The following is a 23,377-nucleotide window of genomic DNA, read 5'->3' on the forward strand; positions in this document are numbered from 1 at the left end:
TTTGCTTCGGATACAAGACTTTTTCACTTAGGTATTCCCTGGCTTTTAATTAGAGTTTCATTTCCTACTAAATGAATTTCCTATTGAAATAGATTTTCACTGATTCTGTTCTATGGAGAACAGATCGATGTTTATCATGAATAAGTAAATAAATAAATAAATATATTAGGACAAATCACACAGATTGAGCTAGCCCCAAAGTAAGTTCGAGACTTGTGTTATGGGATACTAACTCAACGATACTATATTTTATAAATAGATACATATATAAATAGACATCCAAGACCCGGGCCAATCAGAAAAAGATCATTTTCCATCATGACCCGACCGGGGATCGAACCCGGGACCTCTCGGTTCAGTGGCAAGAACTTTACCACTGCGCCACCGAGGTCGTCAAGTACCTAAGTACTCAGTCCATTCAAGCTTATTTCAAAAAGTCGAGATTACATAAGTCTTGTTTGTTTAAATTATGTTTTTCAAGATCTGTATGAACAATCAAAATGTATAAATTAAACGGAGTATGTTTAAAATTGCTAGATATACCTGCAGGAGCTCCACCTAGTTGCATTGTTAAAGCTTGAGTGATGGTAAGATATATTCGATCAGTAAGTGGTGTAATCACCAGTCTACCATTTAGACCCATGTATTCATAGCCGTATTCAAACACACCTGGAAATAACAATATTAGTTTGGTTTGTTTTAGATTTTTGAGTTGTTTCTATCATTAGTTAGATTGCTGTGATAAACATCAATGTATTGCTTAAGGCAGCAATAATATTATATGAACACCATTCTGTGATTCTTGTTTCTTGATTAGTGTCTTTTCAACGTTGGCTTCGGACTCATAAATGCCCGTCCATGCCTAAAATTTTGCACCAATATAATAAATTATTTAATTAATATGATCCTGATTTTTTAATAACTGCAGACTTGCAATAATAAAAATTATAAATGGACGGGCGAAACGTCGAAACACAAGTCACAGTAATACAGTTCGTCAATATATCTTCTACGTATTACAGTAAATACTTATATCTAATTTGATTAAACTAAGTTCTACCATAATAGCATAATTTTAGCTTACTAACCTAATATTATGAATCTCATAATATTTCATATGAGTTTATTAATGAAAATAACAAACCAGTGCACTGTCTGAGCCACAAGTTGTCGTCCTTCTTCAGCCAGTAGAACCGCAACTGGCTCTCCCACTCGAACTCTGACGCTTCTGTCACGTTGTCTCTCACGAAACCCTCGATGATGTCCCTCGAGTGGACATCGATCGTCGTGATCGTGCGGAACTTGAGACGGTCATTGGATGATAGATCTAATTAAAAATGAATTAAATTAAACATATCAATAAAGAGGAATGTAACAGATCGATTAACATCAGGCAGGGTTCTCCCTGGCTGATGTACCCCACACAAAGTGAGATAAACCCTTATCGAGCGGATAGGCGGATGTTGTATAATAAATCTAACATTACGTCAAATAAATAAATATTGTTTCATAAATAAACCTACAAAAACTTACACACTAATATTAGATAGGAAACAAATTAAATATTTTGAACTTTATAATTGCAAACATTTATAAGAAATTATTTAATTTTATGTACAAGTTACCTAGTCGCACTTTAACGACCAGTCCATCCAGCTGCTCGTTCTGCTGTTGCAAATGTTCCTTCATGGCCCGTTTGTTCCCTTTCTTGATCCGGTAGAAGGTCTCCTCAGTCTCCGCGGTCCACCACACGCCGTTAGCCGCCAGGCACACCATGCCTTGGTACTCCATGATCCAATCCGTTCTGATTGTAATTGAATTTTAAAAATAGTAACGCAAGTGAAGGAAACAAAAATAAATGTACTATATTACAAATTTTGAAATACGTGAACGTGTAAAACTTGAAAACCACATGCAGGGTAAATTAGGTTCAGATCAATTTACATATTACATTGAGCTCACGAAATATACACATTTAGGATATGTAAAATGTTTATAAGCAACAAAAGTGATATACCGTGGCACTCTCCAATTTCTGCCGAAGTAAAATATGGCCTTCTTGGTAATGAACTTGTTTGTGGATCTCATCTCATTCAGTACTAGGTTCATCCAGTCTTCTACGCGACCTTCGGTATACACTACGTAGCGGAAATCCATTATCTAAAAATCAAGGTACAATTTTATCAACATCACCTCCAGGTAAGCACCATTAAAACTGATATAGCAATTCATGGAGTAAAAATTATATTTATTGCCACTCACATATTGGCTAAAATTCGTTAAAGAACCTGGGGTTACCATGAAACATTAAGACACGTAGCACGTCATTGCGTCCACACGTTTTTTTTAAACGATGTGATTACGTGGTAGGCCTTCTGTAACCACTTTTATGGAATCAATAAATAGGGTCCTTCATGTGGATTTTTCATAAACTAAAGTAATCATAACACCAATTTAGTTAAAATTTAACCCAATACCAAAATTGGGATTCATGTAGGATTGAAATGCATTACCTCCCCTTCTGCAGATATCATCTTCGCTGCCACAGGGCGGTTGGTGTGATCAACGTACAGATCTAAGGCTCTTATGTTATCAAACATCTGAAAATAAATGCATTTGGTTGAGGCGCGTAATTGATTGATAGTAATCAATCAATTACTATATTATAATGATTGATAGTAATAAATCAATTACGCCTCAACCATATTTTTTTTTGTCAATTATATAGAAAGAAAGAAAGAAAGAAAAGAAAGAAAGAAAACACTTATTTGCCAAAAACATGAGTACAAATATACAAATTGATGTCAAAATGAATTAAACCTACATGTTTTACCGAATATAGGTATGCAAATATAAATAAATAAAGAGGAGCTTGCTATCCACTACAAATCCAAAACAAAAAAGAATTATAATGTATACTAGCACTAAATTCTATCCGAGTCTATCATTAAAGAAATCATTTAAAGTATAATAACATTTATCAGTTAATAAAGACTTGAGGTGCATTTTAAATAGATTTAAATTTAAGTTTTTATATTGATTTGGAATTTTGTTGTAAATTTTCGGTGCCATACATACTATGCTGTTACCGAGTAAAGCAGTTTTTGATTTTGATTATAATAATAAGCATTGAAATGATGCTCTCCACATACTACCACACATCACAGTGATATTGCGCATATAAAGATAATGCTTTTGTTCGTATAATGTGCATGGAGAGTGTCATCCCACCTCTTACAAGCAATAATGAGATAAAGAAATAGATGAAGACTCAATGAAGGCATCAGGTAAGTATGGAGTATCAAATAGCATGCTATAGGTTGACACAAAGGGAAGAGCCGAACATACGTTTATTTCAGAACATCGTAACAAAAAGTGGCAAAATAAATGTAAAGGGAAATGGACAAAAAGTAATGTTTATAACTAAATACAAACTGCGACACAATACTTGCATTTGTGGATGATGTGGTAAAAGATGTGTCAATTTATTATTAGGACGAAATACAAAATTATTTCTAAATAAAATGGATATCTACGTCGCAACCACTGCGATATCAATTGAGCATGAGCAAGGCCCAAGACACAGCGCGGTGAACTGCAGTACAGATCTTCCGCAAGTCTCTCTAATATTTCTAAGCACTCTGTCCCTGATCTGAGTAATTTCCTAGTCCTTTCCTTAGACAAAGCGTCGGGACCCAGGTAAAGGAGAAAATATTAATATGATACGTGTAACTATACCTTGATCATATGCTCCTGAACACAGCTACACTCGCTGCTACCGAGAATCGACAAGAGTTCGTCAGTTGATATGAAGAAGAACCGCGGAAAGATTCGCCGTTTCGAGTCCAAATAATCATTTAGAGACTTCTGACATCTGTATTGTAATAAAATAATTGCTTTAATTCTAAATTGAACTATTTGTACATTTGTACAATCAATGGTACAAATGGGACGTGCCAGGGCTACCACGAACGTGTACGCAATGTGTAAAAAGAAGTGAGAACGTGTATCCACACGTTACTACACTACATATCAATGGACCCTACTCTTTTAGTGTTACTAGAGGTCGTGTAGATTATAGCTAATCGGAAAATGCTGAAATCAGAAGACTAACTAAAGGTGTTAGACCTTTAGTTAGTTTTCAGGATTGGTGACCAAAATATTCTAAATAATGGTGAAACATTCTACTTACTTTTGTAGACCCAGACCCAAATTTACAAACTCCTCCAGTCTTCCGGGCATACAGCAGCAGTCCACTACGTTCAATCGCTTTGCAGTGTCCAGCATTATCTGTTAATAAAAAATATATTATTACGAATGTTAAAAATAAAGAGGCCCAAATATAATGGGAGAAGAGCTGGACGAAGAAGAATATAAACGCGAAAGTTTATGATGATAGTAAATTTGAAATAGTAAATTTGTTTTGTTTTTAATTGTTTATCTCTATGTTGGTCATTTTAAATTGAAGAGTTGCAACTTTAAACATGGAATGTGTTTGTTTAGTTAGTTAAATTAGTTTTATTATTTTTATATATTTTACCTTTCTAAAAGCTCTATCAATGTCATCGAACTTCTTAGCCTCGTCAGGTAGCTGCATTCGGATATCTCCACCAACGAAGATGCCCTCGAGGTAGAGCCACTTTCTCTGCGTCGCCATCCACTCTTCTATCACCTCTGAGATCAATGCCAAACGACGATCCCACGTGTGCACCACTGACAGGAATGGACCGATAAACCTGAAAGGTTAAAATATTAGATGGATGAGCTATTTATCTATTTCTTTATGTTTATTTTCATTGTTGTATTTCTTCTGATTTCAGATTTATATCGGTATAACTACTTCTGATAGATGCTAACGTATAAGAGATTGATACTCAGAAGGTTGAAAAAGCACATGCTTTCAACTTTCTGAGTAACAAAAGATTTGGCTTAGATGTCTAAGCCAAATTTTTCGTTAAAATAAATTAGCCACTTGGGATATTTTGTATGGTAGCCATGTAGCCATATGATAGCCTATGTCCACCAGTTGAACACCACAGGCTATTAAAAAATAAGCTATAATGTGATAAAAATATTAGGAGGGTTCTGTGTTCTTTTTCCCATAAAATAAATATAAACTAGAATAAACAAAATAAATCGATCAAATTCGGTGGCGTGTCCAAATCCTATACTCAGAGAGAGACTTAATTACTTACTGCGAGGCAGCCATGCTTTGCAGATTCATAGCATCCTCATCAACCTTCACCACGATTTCGTCACAGGGGTTGAGGGTGTAGCCACGGTCTTCACCGCGATTGAAGTGACGAGCGCAAGTGAACGCTATATTAGCCCAAGTATCTTGGACTTCCTTCACGCCGCGTTCTATTGCTAATTCCTATTATAATATTATCATTTCTTAGATCAGAAGAACAGGTCTTCATGCGGCAGAGAAAAATAAAATTATAGTCGTATTCACAAAGCAACATTATATTTACAGTCATCTGTTAGAAAATGGATTTGAAATTAACTACATTTTTGACATTGCAATATCAAATTGAATGGTCAAGATTGGTTTATAAACACCTAATGTTGCCAGAGGACATATGCCCTCATTTTCTATTCTTTGTCAATAGACGCTTGACCCTCATTTTATAGATATTTCAATATATTAACATTCTTGGATGGACACAATGGAAGATATTAAATGAATATTTGTTATTGTGTAAAGTAAATCGGTACCTTTATAGCATGGTTGACGATTTCTTCAGCAATCTCTTGATACTTGTGTAATTCCATGGCAAACATGTTTTCTAGAGTAAATCTATCGGGAGACATGTCGAAATCCTGATCTGAAAATAAATAATGACAAATAAATTTCAAAGGATTGCAGGAAAAGCTATGTGGATGCTAAGTAAATAATGTAATAATGGATACTTACGCGTCTTTGCCATCAGTTCTTTCCAATGCCTCTCACGCATAGCCTCGTTTTTGAGGGACACCATGAGAGGAACCACTCCTTTGAACTGTTTCATCTTGATATCCAACATTAAACCAGTGGGGGACAGGCGGACAACTTTGGGCAGTTTCCTGAAGGCATCATAAATATATTATATTAAAATTATATTCCTTTTAAAGTATGGTTTTACTACAGTTTTTCTGTTTTCAACAGTATAATAGTAAATAAAAATAGTTTCAAATTTCTATGAGTATTATTTATTGCTCGCGATTTTATAAAAATAAACATTTTGTTATAAAATTATCTTTAATCAACCTATACATTTGGCGCTCTTTCTTTTCTGAGTGTTTCCCGGTTCTTTCCTCAGCCATTGAGCTTTGGAGCCCAGGTTTCGCTTTTCTATTGATAAAGCGCGTGATCTATGTAAACATAGATCAGCAGTTTTATTACTTGTTAAGTAACAGGGTCAAAATTACCTATACTCCTTGAAGAACTGCTCGATTCCGTCTACTAAGGCTTGTGGATTGAGATTGATCCACAGCGTCTTGGCCCACAGTTCCCTGGCATTCTTCTGGGCCTTGTATATCTTGTAGATCTGCTCCATCGCCAAGAAGTCCGTCTTCGCCCGGTTGAAGTTGGAGAAATCCGCGAGAGGGTTGTCGAATAGTTGCTCCGCAGCTTGCAGCATCTTCTTGCGGGATTCTAGCTCATCAAAGTATTTCTGGTATTCCTGTTGTTTTAAAAATATAATAAAACACACTCAGATAGATTTAATGGTTATTCCAAATTTGTTTTATAAAAGTATAAGAGTTACCTCCATGAGAATGAGCCCTCTATCCATATCTTCACCGACAATACCCGGTCCTTCTGAATCGAACTTCTCCACAAACTCATCCAGTTCTTTCAAGAAGTTGGATATCTCGATAACGTTGAGTTTAGAGAACTTTTCCGTGGTCTGCTCTAGTGTATTGCCTCGAAACAGAGAGGTCTGATATAACGTGCCCCAGGAGGTTTGGAGATTTTTGGCAAACTCCAAATCTTCGTCTGAAACCTGTGGCAGTGATTAGTAAAATAAAAAAAACCATATAAATTAGCTCCATATCCTGCGCGGGGTACGCGGCATTCGTTTTATGTAATATCAAAAATTTGTTTTTAAATGGGTTAATAAATAAGTAAAGTAAATAATGGGTTAATAAAAAATGGCAGTAAGATGCATCTGGACAAGAACAACTTGTCATCAGAAGTAACCGACAATATAACGATATCATTATTATTAAAAAATATATTAATAAATATTAATCATCATTATCATTTCGGACATTTTTTATCGATTGCCGACTGCGGCTTGTCTTTTTCTGCATCAACTTTATCCTGTTATTTTTTTATTATAGTATTTGTGACTTCGATGAGTTTGTTTAATGCTTATAACTAAAACTCACATCGATACCATGCTGTCGTAGCATGTTGAATATCTCCTGCATGCCGCGGTACTTCACTTCCGCCGTGATGGTCATCGCTTGCACCAGCGTGATCGTGGCCATCACCAGCTTGAAGTCTTCTAGACCTTTTATGTTCATGTTCATTGTTGCACGTAGCGACTGGAGGTTAACAGTTGAAATCACACAGTAGTAGCAACACACAAATACATTCATTCATATCGACTGTGTTATCGCTTTAACACAGAACAAAACTCCTATTCTGAACCATTTCACCCTATTGTATATCTAAGCTAAGATTTAGATCAGTACTTTCAGATTACTTACATCAATCTGATTCTTCAAGTCGTACATGTTCATCCTAGTCTTTGTAGCTATGGATTGGCCCAACGTCGTCTTCCATTCCTGCGCATGATCCTGCACTTGCTTTATAATAGGTCTGAGATTTACTCTTATAGCACCGATGTCAACAAACTTAACATGAGCGTCGAGCTCTGCTATGATATCTTCGAAGAAGAAAAACTTTTCGTCGTATTTGTGGATTTGATCATGCTTTTGGATGTACTTCTCGCAGGAGAGGTGCTTGTCGAAGGCCCAAAGGTGCTGGTACTTTTGCCACCTTAAATAGTAGTTTTAATGAACAATTACAACAATAAATAGATTATTAATAGAAAAATAATTAGATTATTATTATTATTAATGATACAATAATTAGATTAACTGTTTATTGTACAATTTATAGAATAATATAATAAAATCATAGTTATAACTATGGAACAAAATATTGGAAAAACAGATTATTGGAAAAGCTTTAAATTTAAAATAGAGAAAGAAGATGATAATGATACATACTTCTGAGTATAGGTATTGATGTCCTGGGTTAATCTGTATATGGTATCTTGTATGAGCAGCGTGAGATCATTGACAGTGACCACTCTGAGTACGTCCTCGAAATACGAAAATACATAAAACTCGTTGCCAGTCGCTTCGGCGATGCGTTGCGGAGCACAAGGCAGGCATGTCTTCAGCATCCAACGAGGGAATGCCGTTAATCTGAAATAATAATTTAAATAGATATAGAATAATGTTGAATGTATTTTCTATCCGACTAATTGGTGACAGAAAATGTTCTCCGTGCTTTGGAAGGACTTGCAGTCGATAAAACATACCGATCCACATAGACCCACGAGGTGGATCTTGGGCTTATCTGAGCTTTAATTATTTATTTAACTATATTTTTCTAAGTGAAACGTAGGTACTGTAATCAAATGTCGAACTTAATACTAAAAGAAATCTTATATATCCAATAAGAAGTCTATGATACTCTCATTGAGATGGTTCATAATAAAACCTGTTCAAGAAATGTTTAATATTGTATCCGACGATATTGCAGCACTCGGCTGACGTGGGCCTCATGGTGATGTCGGGAGGTACCAGTACAGCATCCACTTGAAACATCGGTGACTTCTCGCTCAACATTCGTTGGAACTGTTCCAAATTCTCTATTGTAAACCTAGAAAATGTTAACACACACTTAGTAAAATATCAGTAAATATTACAAAAGGATAAAAAACATCTGTATCTCTCTCAAATGTCAATTTATTACAATACAGTTCTACTTGTATACTAATAAAGCTAGGTAAGCACTTGGGATGTTTTATTCATCACAAAAGTTATACTACAAAAGAAGTACAAAACAATGGCAGCTTTTCTCAAGCAGAGATTCCATCTTATCAGGTCAGGTTAATTTTAAGAGGTCTTTTTTCTGCATTTTCTCAATGTAAGACTAGTTATGCAAACTCTCGCAATATGCTATGAATTTGGTCATAGATAAAATTGTTTTGTAGAAACGCTCACGTAATAATGGCCTTGAAGATCCTCTTCTCCCAATAGCCGTAGTAAGAATGCATGACATTGGATTTCCCGGTGCTGGTGCCCAATATGAGATATTCCAGCTTCATCAGAATCGGGCCGATGCGGTCGTATATACGAGATACTACCGCCACTCGTTCTAGACGCTCGTTTTCTACTTCTACGAAGTACGTCTGCAGAATAAAGTCCAATTTATGAAGTTATAATGAATGTAAATTATGATTCAATAAAACTATATTTATGCATATCATTTATCTCCTAGAAATCTCCTGTTCATCACTAATAAAAATTACACTGATTTAAGTAAAGTATGTTATCATAGATTTCATGCGCAGTGAATCTAGTCATTTGTTAGTTTGTAAGTTTACCTTGTCTTGTAATCAAATTGTATATCGACAAATGTGAAGTTGAAGTATTGGACCTAAGTAATAGCTACAAACTACTTGCACTGATACCTTGCAAGGGTAAAGCCAAGTGTCATCAGGCAGTCCAGTTTCAGGATCAACGTAATCCTTGGGGCGAACCACAGGGAATAGGTCAAACAGTTGCAGCTGATCAATTAGGAACTGTATTTCTTTCTCCACCATCTTTAGTTGCTTGTATACAGCTTGAAGAGAATTCTGGCCTGATATTAAAAAAATACTAAATTTATTTCAGATGCAGGTTTCGAAGTACCGGAAATAAGTCAAAATTTGGTCTGGTAACATATTATGTTAATAACTTAAGTGGTACAGCTAGAGACCGGGCATATGCCCGGGCATATATTAATTTTACCTTTAGTGATATCCTGGATGTAGTCATTGATTCCAAGTGCAGTCCAAGTGACACGCGTCAACCCCGGTAATATATGTCTCTCCATATCAAGGAGGTGCTTCTTCATCAGAAAAGTCTCCGAGGGTGACAGTGAGGAGCAACCAGCATTGTATTTGGTAATGACGTCCTCTAATGCTTCTAGCTCGTAGTATAGACGCGGTTTTTGCATAGCCACGTCGCGAATATTTGAAGGAAGATCAAATCCTTGGAAGACCAAATTCCAAGTTAATGATGTTAAATTGTAAAAAGCTTATAAGAATAGTAAAGGTGTAATTAAAATTGCTGAAGCTGGAGAAAAATGTAAAAAGGAATAAACGTATGCTAGCAATATAAAAGCAGATGTTAAGCAAAAGCAACTGCTTACAAGATAAACTGATTAGTAACATATTGAAATCAAATTATTAAATAAATTAATGGCATAATGGCTTACCTAGTTGTTCCAGTAACTCAGCTTCATGGATAATTAGGAATATTTCTTTGTCAAAGTTAGGCGTGAATTCTAGATTATATTCTTGCATGAGCTTGTGGACTGTCAGGTCTCGCCAAGTTACGTCAGTCTTGAAAAGGGAATTACAAATTCTTCAAATATATTTGTGCATGGTATAAAAAGGCAAACGCAAATGGACAACGCATCCAAACTATTTCGTTCTACAAAGCGACGAAAAACATATATATGAAGCGATTAGGCAGAAGTGCAAGAGATTGTAAAGTCAAGAATTATAGCAATAGGAATCGATAATAAATAAATAAAAAATACTTTACCAAACCCTCCTTAGCTAGCAGTGAGACTGAGCTTGGAGATCTGACGTTTTCATAGTGTTGTCCAGGTATTCTCATCAGCATCACTTTATGTAAAATAATTAGGCATAGGTATGTTACATTAACATTCTCATTGGAAGATTATACTGCTAAATATTTTGTAGACGAAATATTTCTATTAAAGCATTTATTTAAAAAAATCTCACAACTCCTTCATTTAAGCAAGAAAAGACAAATCTTCTCGAAGTCGCTCGACAAGCCAATATCTATAACTCAACTATGCATGCATTTTAAAGCAGAGTCGACTCGAATAAGAACTATGCATTCAATCCTACCACTTTTTATTGGGAACGAATAATTTTAGATGTATTTTTTTTACTCACATGCTTTATCTCTTTTGCGTTTATCAGCGATTTCCTTATTCACAATATCGGCGGGCCTTAATGACATTACTGAGCCCTTCTTCTTGGCCAAGAATGCTTTGCCGGCGGCCGTCACCTGCATGCCGCCGCGACCACCAGATGACGCTGCTTGTTCTAGTAAAGATATATTATTTGTTCTAAGACACTTCGTCACAAAATCAAAAATTATGCAAAATTACATTAAAATAGCAAATGAATCGTCACAGCAATAAAAACATACTGGTCTAAGAATAAAAACCAGTATAAATGCATGCAATCCTTTCAATTTAATAGCTTTCAGCGTATTATAATATATACTTACTGACATCATCAATGTCGTCAGCTTATAAAAAGGAAATATATATTTATAATACTCAAAATATTGTAGAAGCGATTCATAAAGACTATAAACGGTACGTACAGTCGAATGCAAATCATAATGTTTACAGGTATTTTAGATATCTGTTCAGTAGTTACTCGTATAATGAATATACAAACACTTATATTTATTCATGTGGATATAAATTGGTAAATTTTAATAGTTACCTTCTTCTTTCTTGAAAACAACCCGCAGTATGTTCCTCTTCATGATATTATCGACGAAACGAGAAGCATTGTGCACCCATTCGTTATATTTCGTGTCTTCGTATTCTTTGACCATTCTCGAGAATGCTTTGTATTGTACAAATGCTTCTTGCTTCTGCTCACAGTCGTTTAGCTCTGGAACCTTTTGAAGATACGTTTTTGATGACGACGAAGAAGTATTAGACGTAACTATTTGTATAAAAAATAGATTGCTTTTAAGCGTTCAGTCTTTTCCCTAGGTACAAACCTAAAGGTATGAAGGTGAAGGTAGTCACCATTCACATGGTGGTCCAATATTCAAAAAGAGATCTGAAGGTTAACCCCTTGACAACACGGAACAGGGTTCTCAAGCGCAAACGTACGAGGACATCCGAACCCAAACGAAAAAAGATAAAGGGTGATGAAGAAGAAAAAATATAGGCACTTTAGACTCTGGTATTATATTTTTTTATTGAAGAATTTGGATAATCTTACCTTCTGGAATCTCATAATGGGCTGCTTCATTTTGTAGAACATGGCTCTAGCCCAGTATATACACCCAGCCACGGGGGGATGATTGCGCAGTAGTGGAGGATTTTTGCGGAATCGCTAGAATAATCATTTTGGAAACATAAATAAATTTATTGAAGTTTGAAATTTTGCCTATTCTGTAGAGAAGACGAAGGCAGACATAAGACTGAAGAAATATATTTTATGATCAAATAAAAACCTGAATGATAGAGAATTCTACTAAATGAATGATTTAAGATAAGACGTTCGGATGACGCAAATTCATAAAAAGCAATTTCATAAAAAAAGAACATTATGCACACGAATGGAAGGTGTGTGTGTATATAACATGTTTGATTTAAAAACCGCTATTATACATTTGAATGTGAAAAATATAAAATGTAAAGTTAGGGCAACAAGAGGCTGACTCAAAAAGAAAAGAAAATAAAAATTTGATGATAGGATGACCATAACATGATTAAGATACAAACAGTGAATTTGTCCTCGATGGCAGTAATCTCCTTGAGAAATTGGCGCATGACGAGTTCAAATTTAGTGGCGAGTTGTTTCTTGATGGACTGTCTTAGATCGAACTCCAGGAATTTTAATAACACCGTAAGGGCTTCTTCTGATGACCTGGAGAGAATGTATTTATTATTATCTATGGTGTAACGCTTGTTGATGGCGCAGTCAGAAGCTACACCGAAAGATGCAGGTTAAAATCTCAGATGTTGTTCTGATAAATCGAGTCTCAATTATATATTCAATTATATATACTACAGTAATTTTGACAGTAAAATATAATTACGATACAAATCTTTAAGTATTATGTTTAGATGTACGTATTAATTTCACAAATTAAATGAACACATTTGATAATTACAAGTAATAAGTATGCAACAAACCTCAAACTACCAAAACTTGAATTAATATAATTCTTGGCTTCCTCCTCCAAGTACCGCACCTCATTCCAAAAGTCTCCCATAATGACGTCCCAATTCTCCTTGTTGTCGAAGACGAATATACTAAAGTCAATGGTCCGGATAGGATAAACCAGATTCTTGACTCGTTTGCGGACATCATCAATTTGTGTGGGGTCACTAATGATTGATTTGAGTTCAGACCCGAATATACGCTCGAAGTCAATCAGAACCTGAATGATAGAGAATTCTACTAAATGAATGATTTAAGATAAAATACTTTGGTATTTTCTTGCTATTTCTTGAGAATGCATGGAAAAAATTAGGCAAAGCTTATAATTATTATATAAGTTCGAAAAACACGTAAATAATATACTGTTTTTGGGAAAATGTAGTAGTTAAACTCAAAAATGTGGATGACTAATGATTGAAAATACCTGAATAACATCACCCAAATCCCTAGCAACAGTTCCGATGTAATCAGAGGTAGTGAACAGCAGAGGTTGGTCGAACTCCCAGCGAGCGCCTTTGCCGCTCATCTCTATGTTGTGACGAGTCTCCCTGTACAGCGAGTGCCACATCTCCATGATCTTCTGCCCTGTTCTCGCTAGATTCAGGATCGTTTCGTTCTTCTTCCTGTAAATATTAGTCAGTGATAATTACCTCAGCCCTGGATTAGGGACACTTACTCTGGCTCAGTTTGACAAAAGTAGAAACAAGAAGAGAGAAGATATAACTACAAATGTTATATTAACGGGACTTAGCACATTTTTACACATTACCTCATCGTTCTTAACTAGGTGTTAATTTATATATGTAGGTATATGACGTAACCTGAAAACTCACTCAAACAACTTGTGCACATTAAGAAACCTCTCCAGCTTATTGCAGAGCGCCCAAGACAACCTTTGCAGGAGAGGCACCATGGTCTCGTCGGTTCTGAAGCCTTTTGACAGCACCCACATCATGTACAGGCTCTCCATCATCTCAGGCAACATGTCCACTACTTGCTGGAGCGGAGAATCGTCTTCTATCACCTAAGAATTGGATAGATGTTTGAGTCCTTTGGAGTTTCCACCATATGGGAGGCACAGATCAGATCTCTTCATAAAGTTTTCCAAAATCGTGATAATTTGGTAATATAATTCTGAATAAAAGGCAGGCCTTTGTTTGCATATTTAACAATTAATACAAATATATAAATGCTAAATAATATTGAGATTTAGTAAAATTACAAGTTTTTGACATTATTAGTTCAAAATCAAATATACAATAACTTATATACACATACTTACTGTAAAAAAGCGCATCAGAGTTGATAGAAATTTTAAATTATCTCCAGCCAGATTGAACTGCTCGAGTAGCCTCTCTTTGTAATTGTGGAATCCCTAAAAATCAAATAGTTTAATGTCAACAAGCAAAACAATCATCAGATCAATTTATACATACCATTGTCCCAAGGCCCCACTGTTGGGCCTTTCTTATGGTTACTTAAGATTACTAAAGGTTCTTTAAAATACAGCGCCAATATTATTAATAATACGCAAATCGTACAAACATCATGAAATGCGAGTATGTATTCACTTCACTCTTTCTTGCTATATCGTTTTCACCGTTCAAATTGATAACTTAGGTTATTTTACCTCTAAATACGTGGAGCCGCATTTCTGCAGCAAGGACAGTATCTTCACCACCATGGGCTGCTTCAACTGCTCCACGATCAAGGATATCTCGGCATCTCGCTCGCGCCAGTACTTGTATTCTGCCACTGGACCCTTACCTTCGCGACTCTAAAATAAATGCATTTGAATTATATCTTTGAATTTGATAATTTAGCTTTTTATGGCATCTTAGATCTTGTAATCACTGCCTGGTAAGACGGCTAATTTACACTTCTACGGGTATTACACAAAAACAATCCACCTTAGCTAAGCAAGCAGCGATTGTAGTATCAATATGGGACTGCCACAACATGACGGCTTCTTCTAGTTGCTTGATCAGATCCGGATCCATAATCATCAACCCGCCGTGGTGTTCATCAGTCAGCATCGGGATCACAGGCATGGGCAGTTGGATTTCACCCTCGATGTGCTCGATGGTCCTGGAAGTTTATCTTTTGTAAGAATATTGACTAGAATTAAATATACTTGTGGTGCTTAGTCGCCCTGGACCACTCTATATCGTTGGGAATTAAGGGTCAAATAGCCTTGGCAACTGATAGGCAACAATAACATTTCCAAGGAGGGTTGATGTCAGACAGGTAGCTGAATATAAAATGACAGCCGTTATTAAGCCGACCACAGGCTTCGCCATAGCCCCGGATGAAACCGCGAACATACGAACGTGAAGTGTCTTCTTACCAATCCACAATAGATACTAATGCTTGAATATCAGCTATGACTTCTTGTGCAGTAGTTTTATTTTCTTCGCAAATTTCCAAATCTAAGTCCTGAAAAAATAAAGGGTGACCAGAATTGTTTTAGCTCTAAAAGTTATGATTTAGCTCAAAAATGTCGGATCGGATTTTTTTTCATATCAAGTAAAAGTCTATAGAAATAAAGCTTTGCTAAGAACTGATTTATGTCAGTCATGTTTTAGTTAAAAAATAAAATATTATTAGCCTATATTAGACTAATAATATAATAATTATAATGCATTTGTAGATTAGAGGTAAGCTTTTTTGAGTTTGTATGTTCGAGGTAATAATCTCCGAAACTACCGAATCGATTTCTAAAATTATTTTACCATTAGAAAGGTACATTATCCAAGATTGCTATGTAATATTTTATTTCAAAATTTTCAGGGGAACGAAGCCCCGGGCAACATCTAGTAAATCTTACCGATTCGTCAGAATGTGTCATCAGCGTTGGGGCCACAACAATTTGTTGGGATACTGCTCGCATATTTTTGATCCTGAATGTAAATGTCAGAATTTACTATAAAAATACATCAACACATCTGATTTGAAGTACCAGTATACAGGTAAAATAAAAAAAACATTATATTTACCTCGTTTCAGCATTTTCCCCTCTTGCTATATTGGACATTCGGCGATAGTCTGATGGCCGAAGATAATTCACCTACAAATTCGGGACATAATTAGAACATCATGATCTATTATACCAGAACAGTATTTTGAGTGAACGAGCCTTTATATATCAGGGAGCTTCAATTTTTCAGTTCCCTGTATATTTTTCTAGCATTTAGTTTACTGTCTTGTCTTGGTCTAGTTAAAATATGTTGGTGACATACATTTTATCGAAGCCTACATGCAGTTAGTTGGTCGCTACGATCTTTACTGATTTCGCTGCGTTGGCTACCTTAACCGGAGGAAATATGACGACAGTCTCAAGAATCGTACAGCCGATAAAGTTACAGCGTAAAGGGCTCCGAGATGAGAAAGAACTATCTTTGGGCGTTACTCGCAAAAATGACCAGAGCGGTGTATTGCTCAAAATGAAGGAGAGAAGCGTCCTGGTGTCTAACATACAAAGATGCTAGATCATGTCCTTACAAAGGTTCCAGCGCTCCCCTATATTCGCACCCTAAGATAGGCTGCATCTTCAATTAGTTTAAGAGCGATAATACACGCCAGCAGCTAGCTCGCTAGTGTCAAGCTCAAAGATCGTTTTACGTGCCAGATGAGGTCTAAGGTGTTACATGCAAGCTCAAATAATGCCTATTCATTCATCTTGAAGATCATTAAAGTTTAGGATTCGGGAAACCTCGAAAGCGGGGAGAGAATTCCAGACCACAGCAGTTCGCAGTAGGAAAGAGGAACCAAATCGGAAAGTTAACCAGATAGAGGTGGAGACTTTGACCGCGCTGTGTCTTTTAGTTACTTGCCAGTTTTACTTGCATGTATCTGCTCTAATATAATTACTCAGGCCCTGGTAGTAACTGCACCTGAAACGGACCTGTGACGCGCTGTCTTCCATTTTGTGATGCTTGCCAGCGAAGGAGTGCTGTCGCGACATGGCATTTGCTCCGGTCTCAGTGTTCTGAAGCACTGAGATCTCGCGGAACTGACGCTCGAACAGTGGAATGAATGACTGAAATCATATATTAAAATTAAATGTATATGGACAAATTACGCATTAGATAGTCTAAGTCGAGACTTAGGTATGGAGCAATAACTCAGTGAAAATATATTTAATATCATGAACTAGGTTAATCTGAAAAATATCATTATCAATCATAAATTCACCTGACCGGGTTTCGAACCCGAAACAGTGCAGTCACGATGACCACTGAGGTCATTTAGAGATTGTCATAAGATATTCTACCAGTCAAACCTTTGGCCAATTGCTTGGCCAATATGAAATTGTTGCTCAAATACAGACAAAGTAAGACAGCCAATTGTCTTGCTCATAAATAAAAATATAGAAAACAAAATTTATAAGATAAAAGTATGTAACCTCTTTCAAATGCAACCCAAGACTCATAAGAACTCTGCCAGTTGTGGAACCAAACAGCAGATACTGTGGCATTTCAAGTTTAGTGAGCTCGTCGTTCTTGCTAAGAGGGATGCCTTCCGGAGCCAGTCTGATGAAGTACAGGTACCGACGGTTGCGGTGCGTCACTTGAGGAGTGAACGCGCCAAACACCGGGATCAGCTTGGGGTACTGGATTATACGTGGAATAGATTTCTGGAAATTAAAGAAGAAGAAGGCCATGTTATAAAAAAAATATTACATAGTTGAAAGCTATTGCCTGCGGCCTAAATAAAAGGTTTAAATCCCGTCCGAATGTTGATTCCTCGATTGAATTTCATTGACATGTCCTGGGCTCCGATTTGAGAAAACAACATTTTTTGGTGTCAATTTTCAAGAACACTGAATAAGTCCATAAAGAGTGCAAAGAAATTAATTTTATCATTTTAGGATAACAGTCATAAAATGCAGCAATGTTCATGTTTAACTGCCAAGCGACGTGTACTACAATACTGGCCAGTGTGAATTAAAAGTTGCTATCAATATTTGGAAAAAAACTGTACATACAATGACTGTGTAGTATTCAAGAGTTCCATCAACATCTGGGTCCACATCTTCGGGCGCTGTAATAAAATATATAAAACAATAAAAATATAAAATAATATAACATTATTTCATTTCTGGTTTAAATAAAACATTGAAAACGAAAAAGTAAAGTACACTGTTTAGAGCCTTCTGCACAACCTTCCATACGTGCAGCCTGTGGGCTAACTATACTCAGAAAGCTCACGGCGTTCTCCGAGTCTAGTATAATAACGCATTTAGGATGCTGCTGCGGCTGCCACGCTTCTATAATGCATCAGGGATGTTTGCCGAAGCAGGTGTAGACTGCTTTTATGCACAAAGCGTAAACGGTGCGCGTCCCTGGTAGACAGGGTGCGGGCGAGCGGTAGTAGCGTCAAATATGCTAGCTGACAGGCTATACTGTGACTATGTCAAACATTCATGTGCCATTTCGGGGGGAGTGGTGCAAGAATGGCCCATTTAAAAACAACTATTTTGTGTCCCTATTAACATTGTTTCTAAGTACTACTAACACAATGAGTCCTGGTTACTTGAAATAAAATTATTCATTCATTCATTAAAAAAATAATAATCCATATTTATTAAAAAAATGCATTTAAACAAAGATATATACTAGTAATTTTATTAAATCTTGAAATTCCTACGATATCAAAGATTCTTGCATCGGCTAGAATACACAATATTTATCTGTATTAATGTAAAATACCTTTAAATATTCATATATATTTAGAAAAAAAATATATGTACAATTGGTAAGCCCTTCTGACATTATAGGGACCAACGCTGTTTCTTTCAGCAGTGGGCGTTCCGAAATGTCTGTTCCGAAATGTGTAAAAAATTACTAAATGTATAATGTAACATTAAAAGTAAAAAGGTCTAATTTGTGAATAAATGATTTGATTTTGATATCTAAAACGGTCCCACTGTTTTTGCTATTTTTATTTAACTTGTCATTTAGCAGCGTTGTGTCTATCGCTTGATGTATTTTTACTAGCACTAGAAACCAAAAAGCTAGATTAATAACATACGGGGTGGGAAGCTGTAAATATCTTCCTCGCGGATGTGTGGTCTTTCTTCTTCTTCTGCCATCGGTTCTTCCTCTTCAGACCTCATTTCTTCTTCAGTCACTTGGACGTCTTCGACGATACTAGATGGTACCTCCTCAGGTTCTAAGATATAAATAAAATACTTATTATTTTTTTCCTATCTATTATAATTTTCGTTGAATATGTACTTATACATCATTATACTGATAATAATTATAGCTGCTGTTCCGAAAAGGAGTACTTTTTAGGGTGTATAAGCTTGACTTTGCCATATGCCTAGTTAATTAGAAAAGTTTCGGTTTTTAAAGCATTATTAATTACTATACCTAGTGCTAATAACTATGAATGTAAAAATACAATTGGTTGTAGGTTGTCTTTACATATTATAAAACAAAGTCCTGCCGCGTATGTCTGTCTCGTTCTGTGCGCGATAAACTACTACACGGATTTTAATGTGGTTTTTAGCAATAGATAGTGCGATTCCTGAGAAAGGTGTATAATTTATTATGATTCAACGGGCCGCTACGGTGCTAGTAATATACATAACACCACACTACAATCGAATTATCATCGTGGAAATAATTCGTCAAAACATGGTCAGAAATGTGATTGGTTCGGTGCGACTCACTTCGAATCGATTCGATGGTGAGAAGTGAAATGCGAACTCGCACTTCGCCCTCTGATCAATGGTCAAAGCATTTATTACGAGCTATTATGATTTCATTATTTTTTTGCAGTTAACTTTGGTAGTTTATTAATATAATTACCTGCTTCTGGTTCCGGTTCTACTGTACTAACTGAAATACAAAAAAAAATATTATGAATAAAAAAAAGAAACAAATCGCCAATATTAATCTTGGTTAAAATACTAGATTCATGTCGCCCTCGCTGTGGTAAAAAAATTATTAAAACCGGCTTGTACGTTTGTAAGTTACGGTGTTAGAGACTGACATACATAGACGCGTTAAACTTAAAACATTTATTTGATGATATTATTATTAATGTCATTAATAAATGAAATATAAAGTTCCGACTCACTTGCAATGGGATTCGAAAGAGAGAATAAAGAATAAAAAATGATTAGAATTGACGATAAATGTAAAATTATATCATAAACATGATTAACAAAGTAGATTAGTTGGAGTGGTGGTGACATTTATATACTGTTCAGGGCATCAGTACTCGACAGTTGCATTTCCTAATTAAAATTCATTTAAAATAAACAATATTATTTTAATTTGGAACGCTAGGATCGGGTGACGTTTTGTATATCGTAAAAACTATGAAATTTTAAAGATTTGGCTGTGGTTTTATTACTGTCTGACTGATGATAGCCCTCTTTAGGAATTGCGTTGTAACCACTCAGTTTTTAAGTTAAAAACTATTCATCTCGGATATCATTTTAAAAAGACGGAATAATTATATACAACACCTTTGCTTTTCACGCTTTTAACACTTTTAACACTTTTCATGCTCTTGACACTCTTCATGCTTTTCATACTCTTTGCTGTTATTTCCTCTGTCTCCGGTTCCGAGGGTGGGGGAGCGGGTGGCTCCTTGCCTTTCTTACCCTTTTTTTTCTTTGGTTCGGGTGGCGGCGGCGGGGGCGGTGGTGGAATGAGCCCTTTAAATTCGAACATTAATTTTGAAATTTTAACGGTCTAAAGCTAAAAAAATGCTTGATCATAAAATGTTCAAGTATTTTTATTAATGGTTCAAAAACTTATATTTTAGACGTTATACTTATATAATTCAAGGCGTTATTATAATATTATAATTTAAATAAATTATTGTTTTTTTTTTATGAAACTAACTTCTAGTGAATTGACTCTCAATGTGTCTTCTTATAATTTATGATTGAAAATGTTAATAAGACCAAACTTGCAGTTTATTTTACAGTTGTAGTAATAAAACTGTGAAGTAGGTAGGCTGTGCCTTTACATAGGATGATATTAAAGAAAATTGATTATGTAAGGTCATTATGGGACTAACAAAAGTTAAAATATTTTTAGATCTTTTGTCCGTCTGTTTGTATGTTTACTGACGCACCACGCTTAAACTACTGGATGGAATTTGATACAGTTTCACAATGATATGTTGCTTAGAACCCGAGATATTGACAAAAATAACAACACGATATAAACGCAGGCGAAGCATAAAACAAAAAATAATTATTCTTACGCCACTCAGTGAACTCCTTATCTTCATGTATAAGTTTATCCACGATGATCTTAGTAACATAAAAGGTTCTTTTATCCAAGGATAGTTCATTGGGCTTGAGAGGACTAGTCAGAAATGTTATCAACTTCTCTTTCTTCTCTTTGTCAAACATGTTGTAGAATAGCTCATCGTCGTCCATGTTGATGGCTGTGAGGATCCTGTTCTTGAGCCATAGGATCCTGGGGTCTGTGTGTAGATTCAAATTGGCTGGGACATCGTCTGGGTACGAGCTACTGGAGTATATCGATACTAGGTCTGCGTCCGACATCTAGTCGATAAAAAAATATTGATCTTAATAAATAAATTTACAGGGACAAATCAAACAGATTGAGTTAGCCCCAAAAGCCCCAAGCGAGATGTGCGTTATGGAATACTAACTGAACGATACAAAATGAACATCCAAGACTCAGGTCAGTCTGGAAAAGATCACATTTTTCCATTTTGACCAGAGTAGCAGTCAGCAGTCAGAGAATGATGGGGGTCGTCGTAATGTTCTTATATCACTAGCTGCGGATCAGGGCTTCACTGTTTTAGGAATTGGGATGGGGAAAGTACTATAAAACCTACACCAGGTTATTATGTACTCGTTAACGTAATTTCATCGAAATCTGTCCAGTTGATTTTGCTTGATTAAGTGATAAATATCTTCTGTCAAATATCTTATATGCTATACCCTTGTAGCGTATAAGATATAAACTAGTTTTTAATTTTTGCGAAAACTAGAATTAAAAACTACTTTTTAATTTTGTAAAAACATTAGTAGAAATAAAGGTTGGTAAAGCCCTGGGCTTTTCAAACATATCTTGAAGTTGCGGCTGTTATTCAAAGACCGGCGTCAACCGTCTTTGGGAATGCTGTTGTTGTCTATCAGCTATCAAAGCTCTTCAATACTCATAAGAAAAACCATGGTAGATATTCGAGTTATCTATTGTCCCACTATTAGATAAGTTGTTAAGTATGTAATTTTTAAATCGTTTACTTACGTCGTTATTGCAGGATACTTCTAAGTATATTATATAATATTTCACGTCCAAAATAAACTAAACTATATTTATGTTATTCAATAATATTTTACGTCACTAAGGAAGAAAACAAAATGTATGTAAATAAACAAACACGCTGTTATAGAAACGGAATAGTCGCCATGGCAATCTTTTAAATTTTCGCGCGCACTTCTATTCATAGTGCATCTATGGTTAAAACATGGATAGGGCATATTACGCAAAGCTCAGCGCAGATGGCGTTACTGGTACAAAAGCGCCAATTTTCAATACCTTCTACGCAATCATGGTGCGAGTTTAAAGGAAAAGGGAAGGATTTAGTGGATTATCCTGAAAAGAATAACATAATCTTAGGTTATGTTCTGTATTATTTGGTCATATGTGGTCATAAACTGATATAAAATTCATTTTGACTGAAGATCTTACCTGTAGAAAGTCCATATTTTAATAAGTCTTCACGTGTGAAGTGTTCCGAGCTTCTTTTCGACCGTTTACTGGCTCGAAAATTTTACAGCGTGAGGCGTATTCCACAGTTTTCGAAGTAATTTTATGTTATGGAAAACGATTTTTCCCAACATTTCGGCACCCGAATATACTACATTGTTGTATATTTTCACAAACGAATGCCTTCATAATGAAATGATAAATAAAGAACGTTTTAATCGACATAACAAAAGGCAGCAAAGCTTTTGTTTACCTAACATACAGTGCTGTACTCTGGCGGGAAAATGTGCAGTACTACTCCCTATTCCATGGGTCAAAATGAAAAGTTTGTTGATCATGATCACGTATTTTTTTTATGTAATAAAAAGGTAGGGGTAAGGGTATCGAAGGGTAAAGGTAAGGGTATCGAAGGTATCAACTGGATGGATAGATATCCAT

General features: G+C 35.7%; 1 protein-coding gene across 2 annotated transcripts in view; it reads right to left on the bottom strand.

Moving 5' to 3' along the window:
• The window catches only part of Dhc98D (Dynein heavy chain at 89D), a 53,088-nt gene extending 30,486 nt beyond the window's left edge, over nt 1-22,602 (bottom strand). The window contains exons 1-43 of one of the 2 annotated variants that reach the window (XM_053758699.2): nt 22,478-22,602; nt 21,456-21,762; nt 20,707-20,898; nt 20,042-20,071; nt 19,257-19,397; nt 18,211-18,266; nt 17,629-17,859; nt 17,128-17,262; nt 16,220-16,290; nt 16,051-16,123; nt 15,571-15,659; nt 15,134-15,311; nt 14,854-15,000; nt 14,506-14,598; nt 14,057-14,247; nt 13,648-13,846; nt 13,196-13,443; nt 12,782-12,926; nt 12,276-12,389; nt 11,763-11,943; nt 11,199-11,351; nt 10,819-10,901; nt 10,487-10,613; nt 10,018-10,260; nt 9,699-9,868; nt 9,229-9,416; nt 8,723-8,884; nt 8,224-8,424; nt 7,699-7,990; nt 7,375-7,533; nt 6,750-6,986; nt 6,412-6,665; nt 5,918-6,066; nt 5,719-5,828; nt 5,196-5,374; nt 4,541-4,736; nt 4,193-4,290; nt 3,739-3,874; nt 2,514-2,600; nt 2,018-2,160; nt 1,626-1,804; nt 1,145-1,327; nt 544-669 (exon numbers count right to left, since the gene is read on the bottom strand). In XM_053758699.2, coding sequence (XP_053614674.1) covers nt 544-669; nt 1,145-1,327; nt 1,626-1,804; nt 2,018-2,160; nt 2,514-2,600; nt 3,739-3,874; nt 4,193-4,290; nt 4,541-4,736; nt 5,196-5,374; nt 5,719-5,828; nt 5,918-6,066; nt 6,412-6,665; nt 6,750-6,986; nt 7,375-7,533; nt 7,699-7,990; nt 8,224-8,424; nt 8,723-8,884; nt 9,229-9,416; nt 9,699-9,868; nt 10,018-10,260; nt 10,487-10,613; nt 10,819-10,901; nt 11,199-11,351; nt 11,763-11,943; nt 12,276-12,389; nt 12,782-12,926; nt 13,196-13,443; nt 13,648-13,846; nt 14,057-14,247; nt 14,506-14,598; nt 14,854-15,000; nt 15,134-15,311; nt 15,571-15,659; nt 16,051-16,123; nt 16,220-16,290; nt 17,128-17,262; nt 17,629-17,859; nt 18,211-18,266; nt 19,257-19,397; nt 20,042-20,071; nt 20,707-20,898; nt 21,456-21,762 — 6,676 coding nt within the window. In that variant the 5' untranslated portion in view covers nt 22,478-22,602. The remainder of the gene's footprint in view (nt 1-543; nt 670-1,144; nt 1,328-1,625; nt 1,805-2,017; nt 2,161-2,513; nt 2,601-3,738; nt 3,875-4,192; nt 4,291-4,540; nt 4,737-5,195; nt 5,375-5,718; nt 5,829-5,917; nt 6,067-6,411; nt 6,666-6,749; nt 6,987-7,374; nt 7,534-7,698; nt 7,991-8,223; nt 8,425-8,722; nt 8,885-9,228; nt 9,417-9,698; nt 9,869-10,017; nt 10,261-10,486; nt 10,614-10,818; nt 10,902-11,198; nt 11,352-11,762; nt 11,944-12,275; nt 12,390-12,781; nt 12,927-13,195; nt 13,444-13,647; nt 13,847-14,056; nt 14,248-14,505; nt 14,599-14,853; nt 15,001-15,133; nt 15,312-15,570; nt 15,660-16,050; nt 16,124-16,219; nt 16,291-17,127; nt 17,263-17,628; nt 17,860-18,210; nt 18,267-19,256; nt 19,398-20,041; nt 20,072-20,706; nt 20,899-21,455; nt 21,763-22,477) is intronic. The other variant, XM_053758700.2, reaches the window with a different exon arrangement.
• Between the last annotated feature and the right edge of the window lie 775 nt (nt 22,603-23,377).

The sequence above is a fragment of the Plodia interpunctella genome, chromosome 18 (genome assembly GCF_027563975.2).
Source record: "Plodia interpunctella isolate USDA-ARS_2022_Savannah chromosome 18, ilPloInte3.2, whole genome shotgun sequence".
In the NCBI taxonomy this organism is placed as follows: domain Eukaryota; kingdom Metazoa; phylum Arthropoda; class Insecta; order Lepidoptera; family Pyralidae; genus Plodia; species Plodia interpunctella.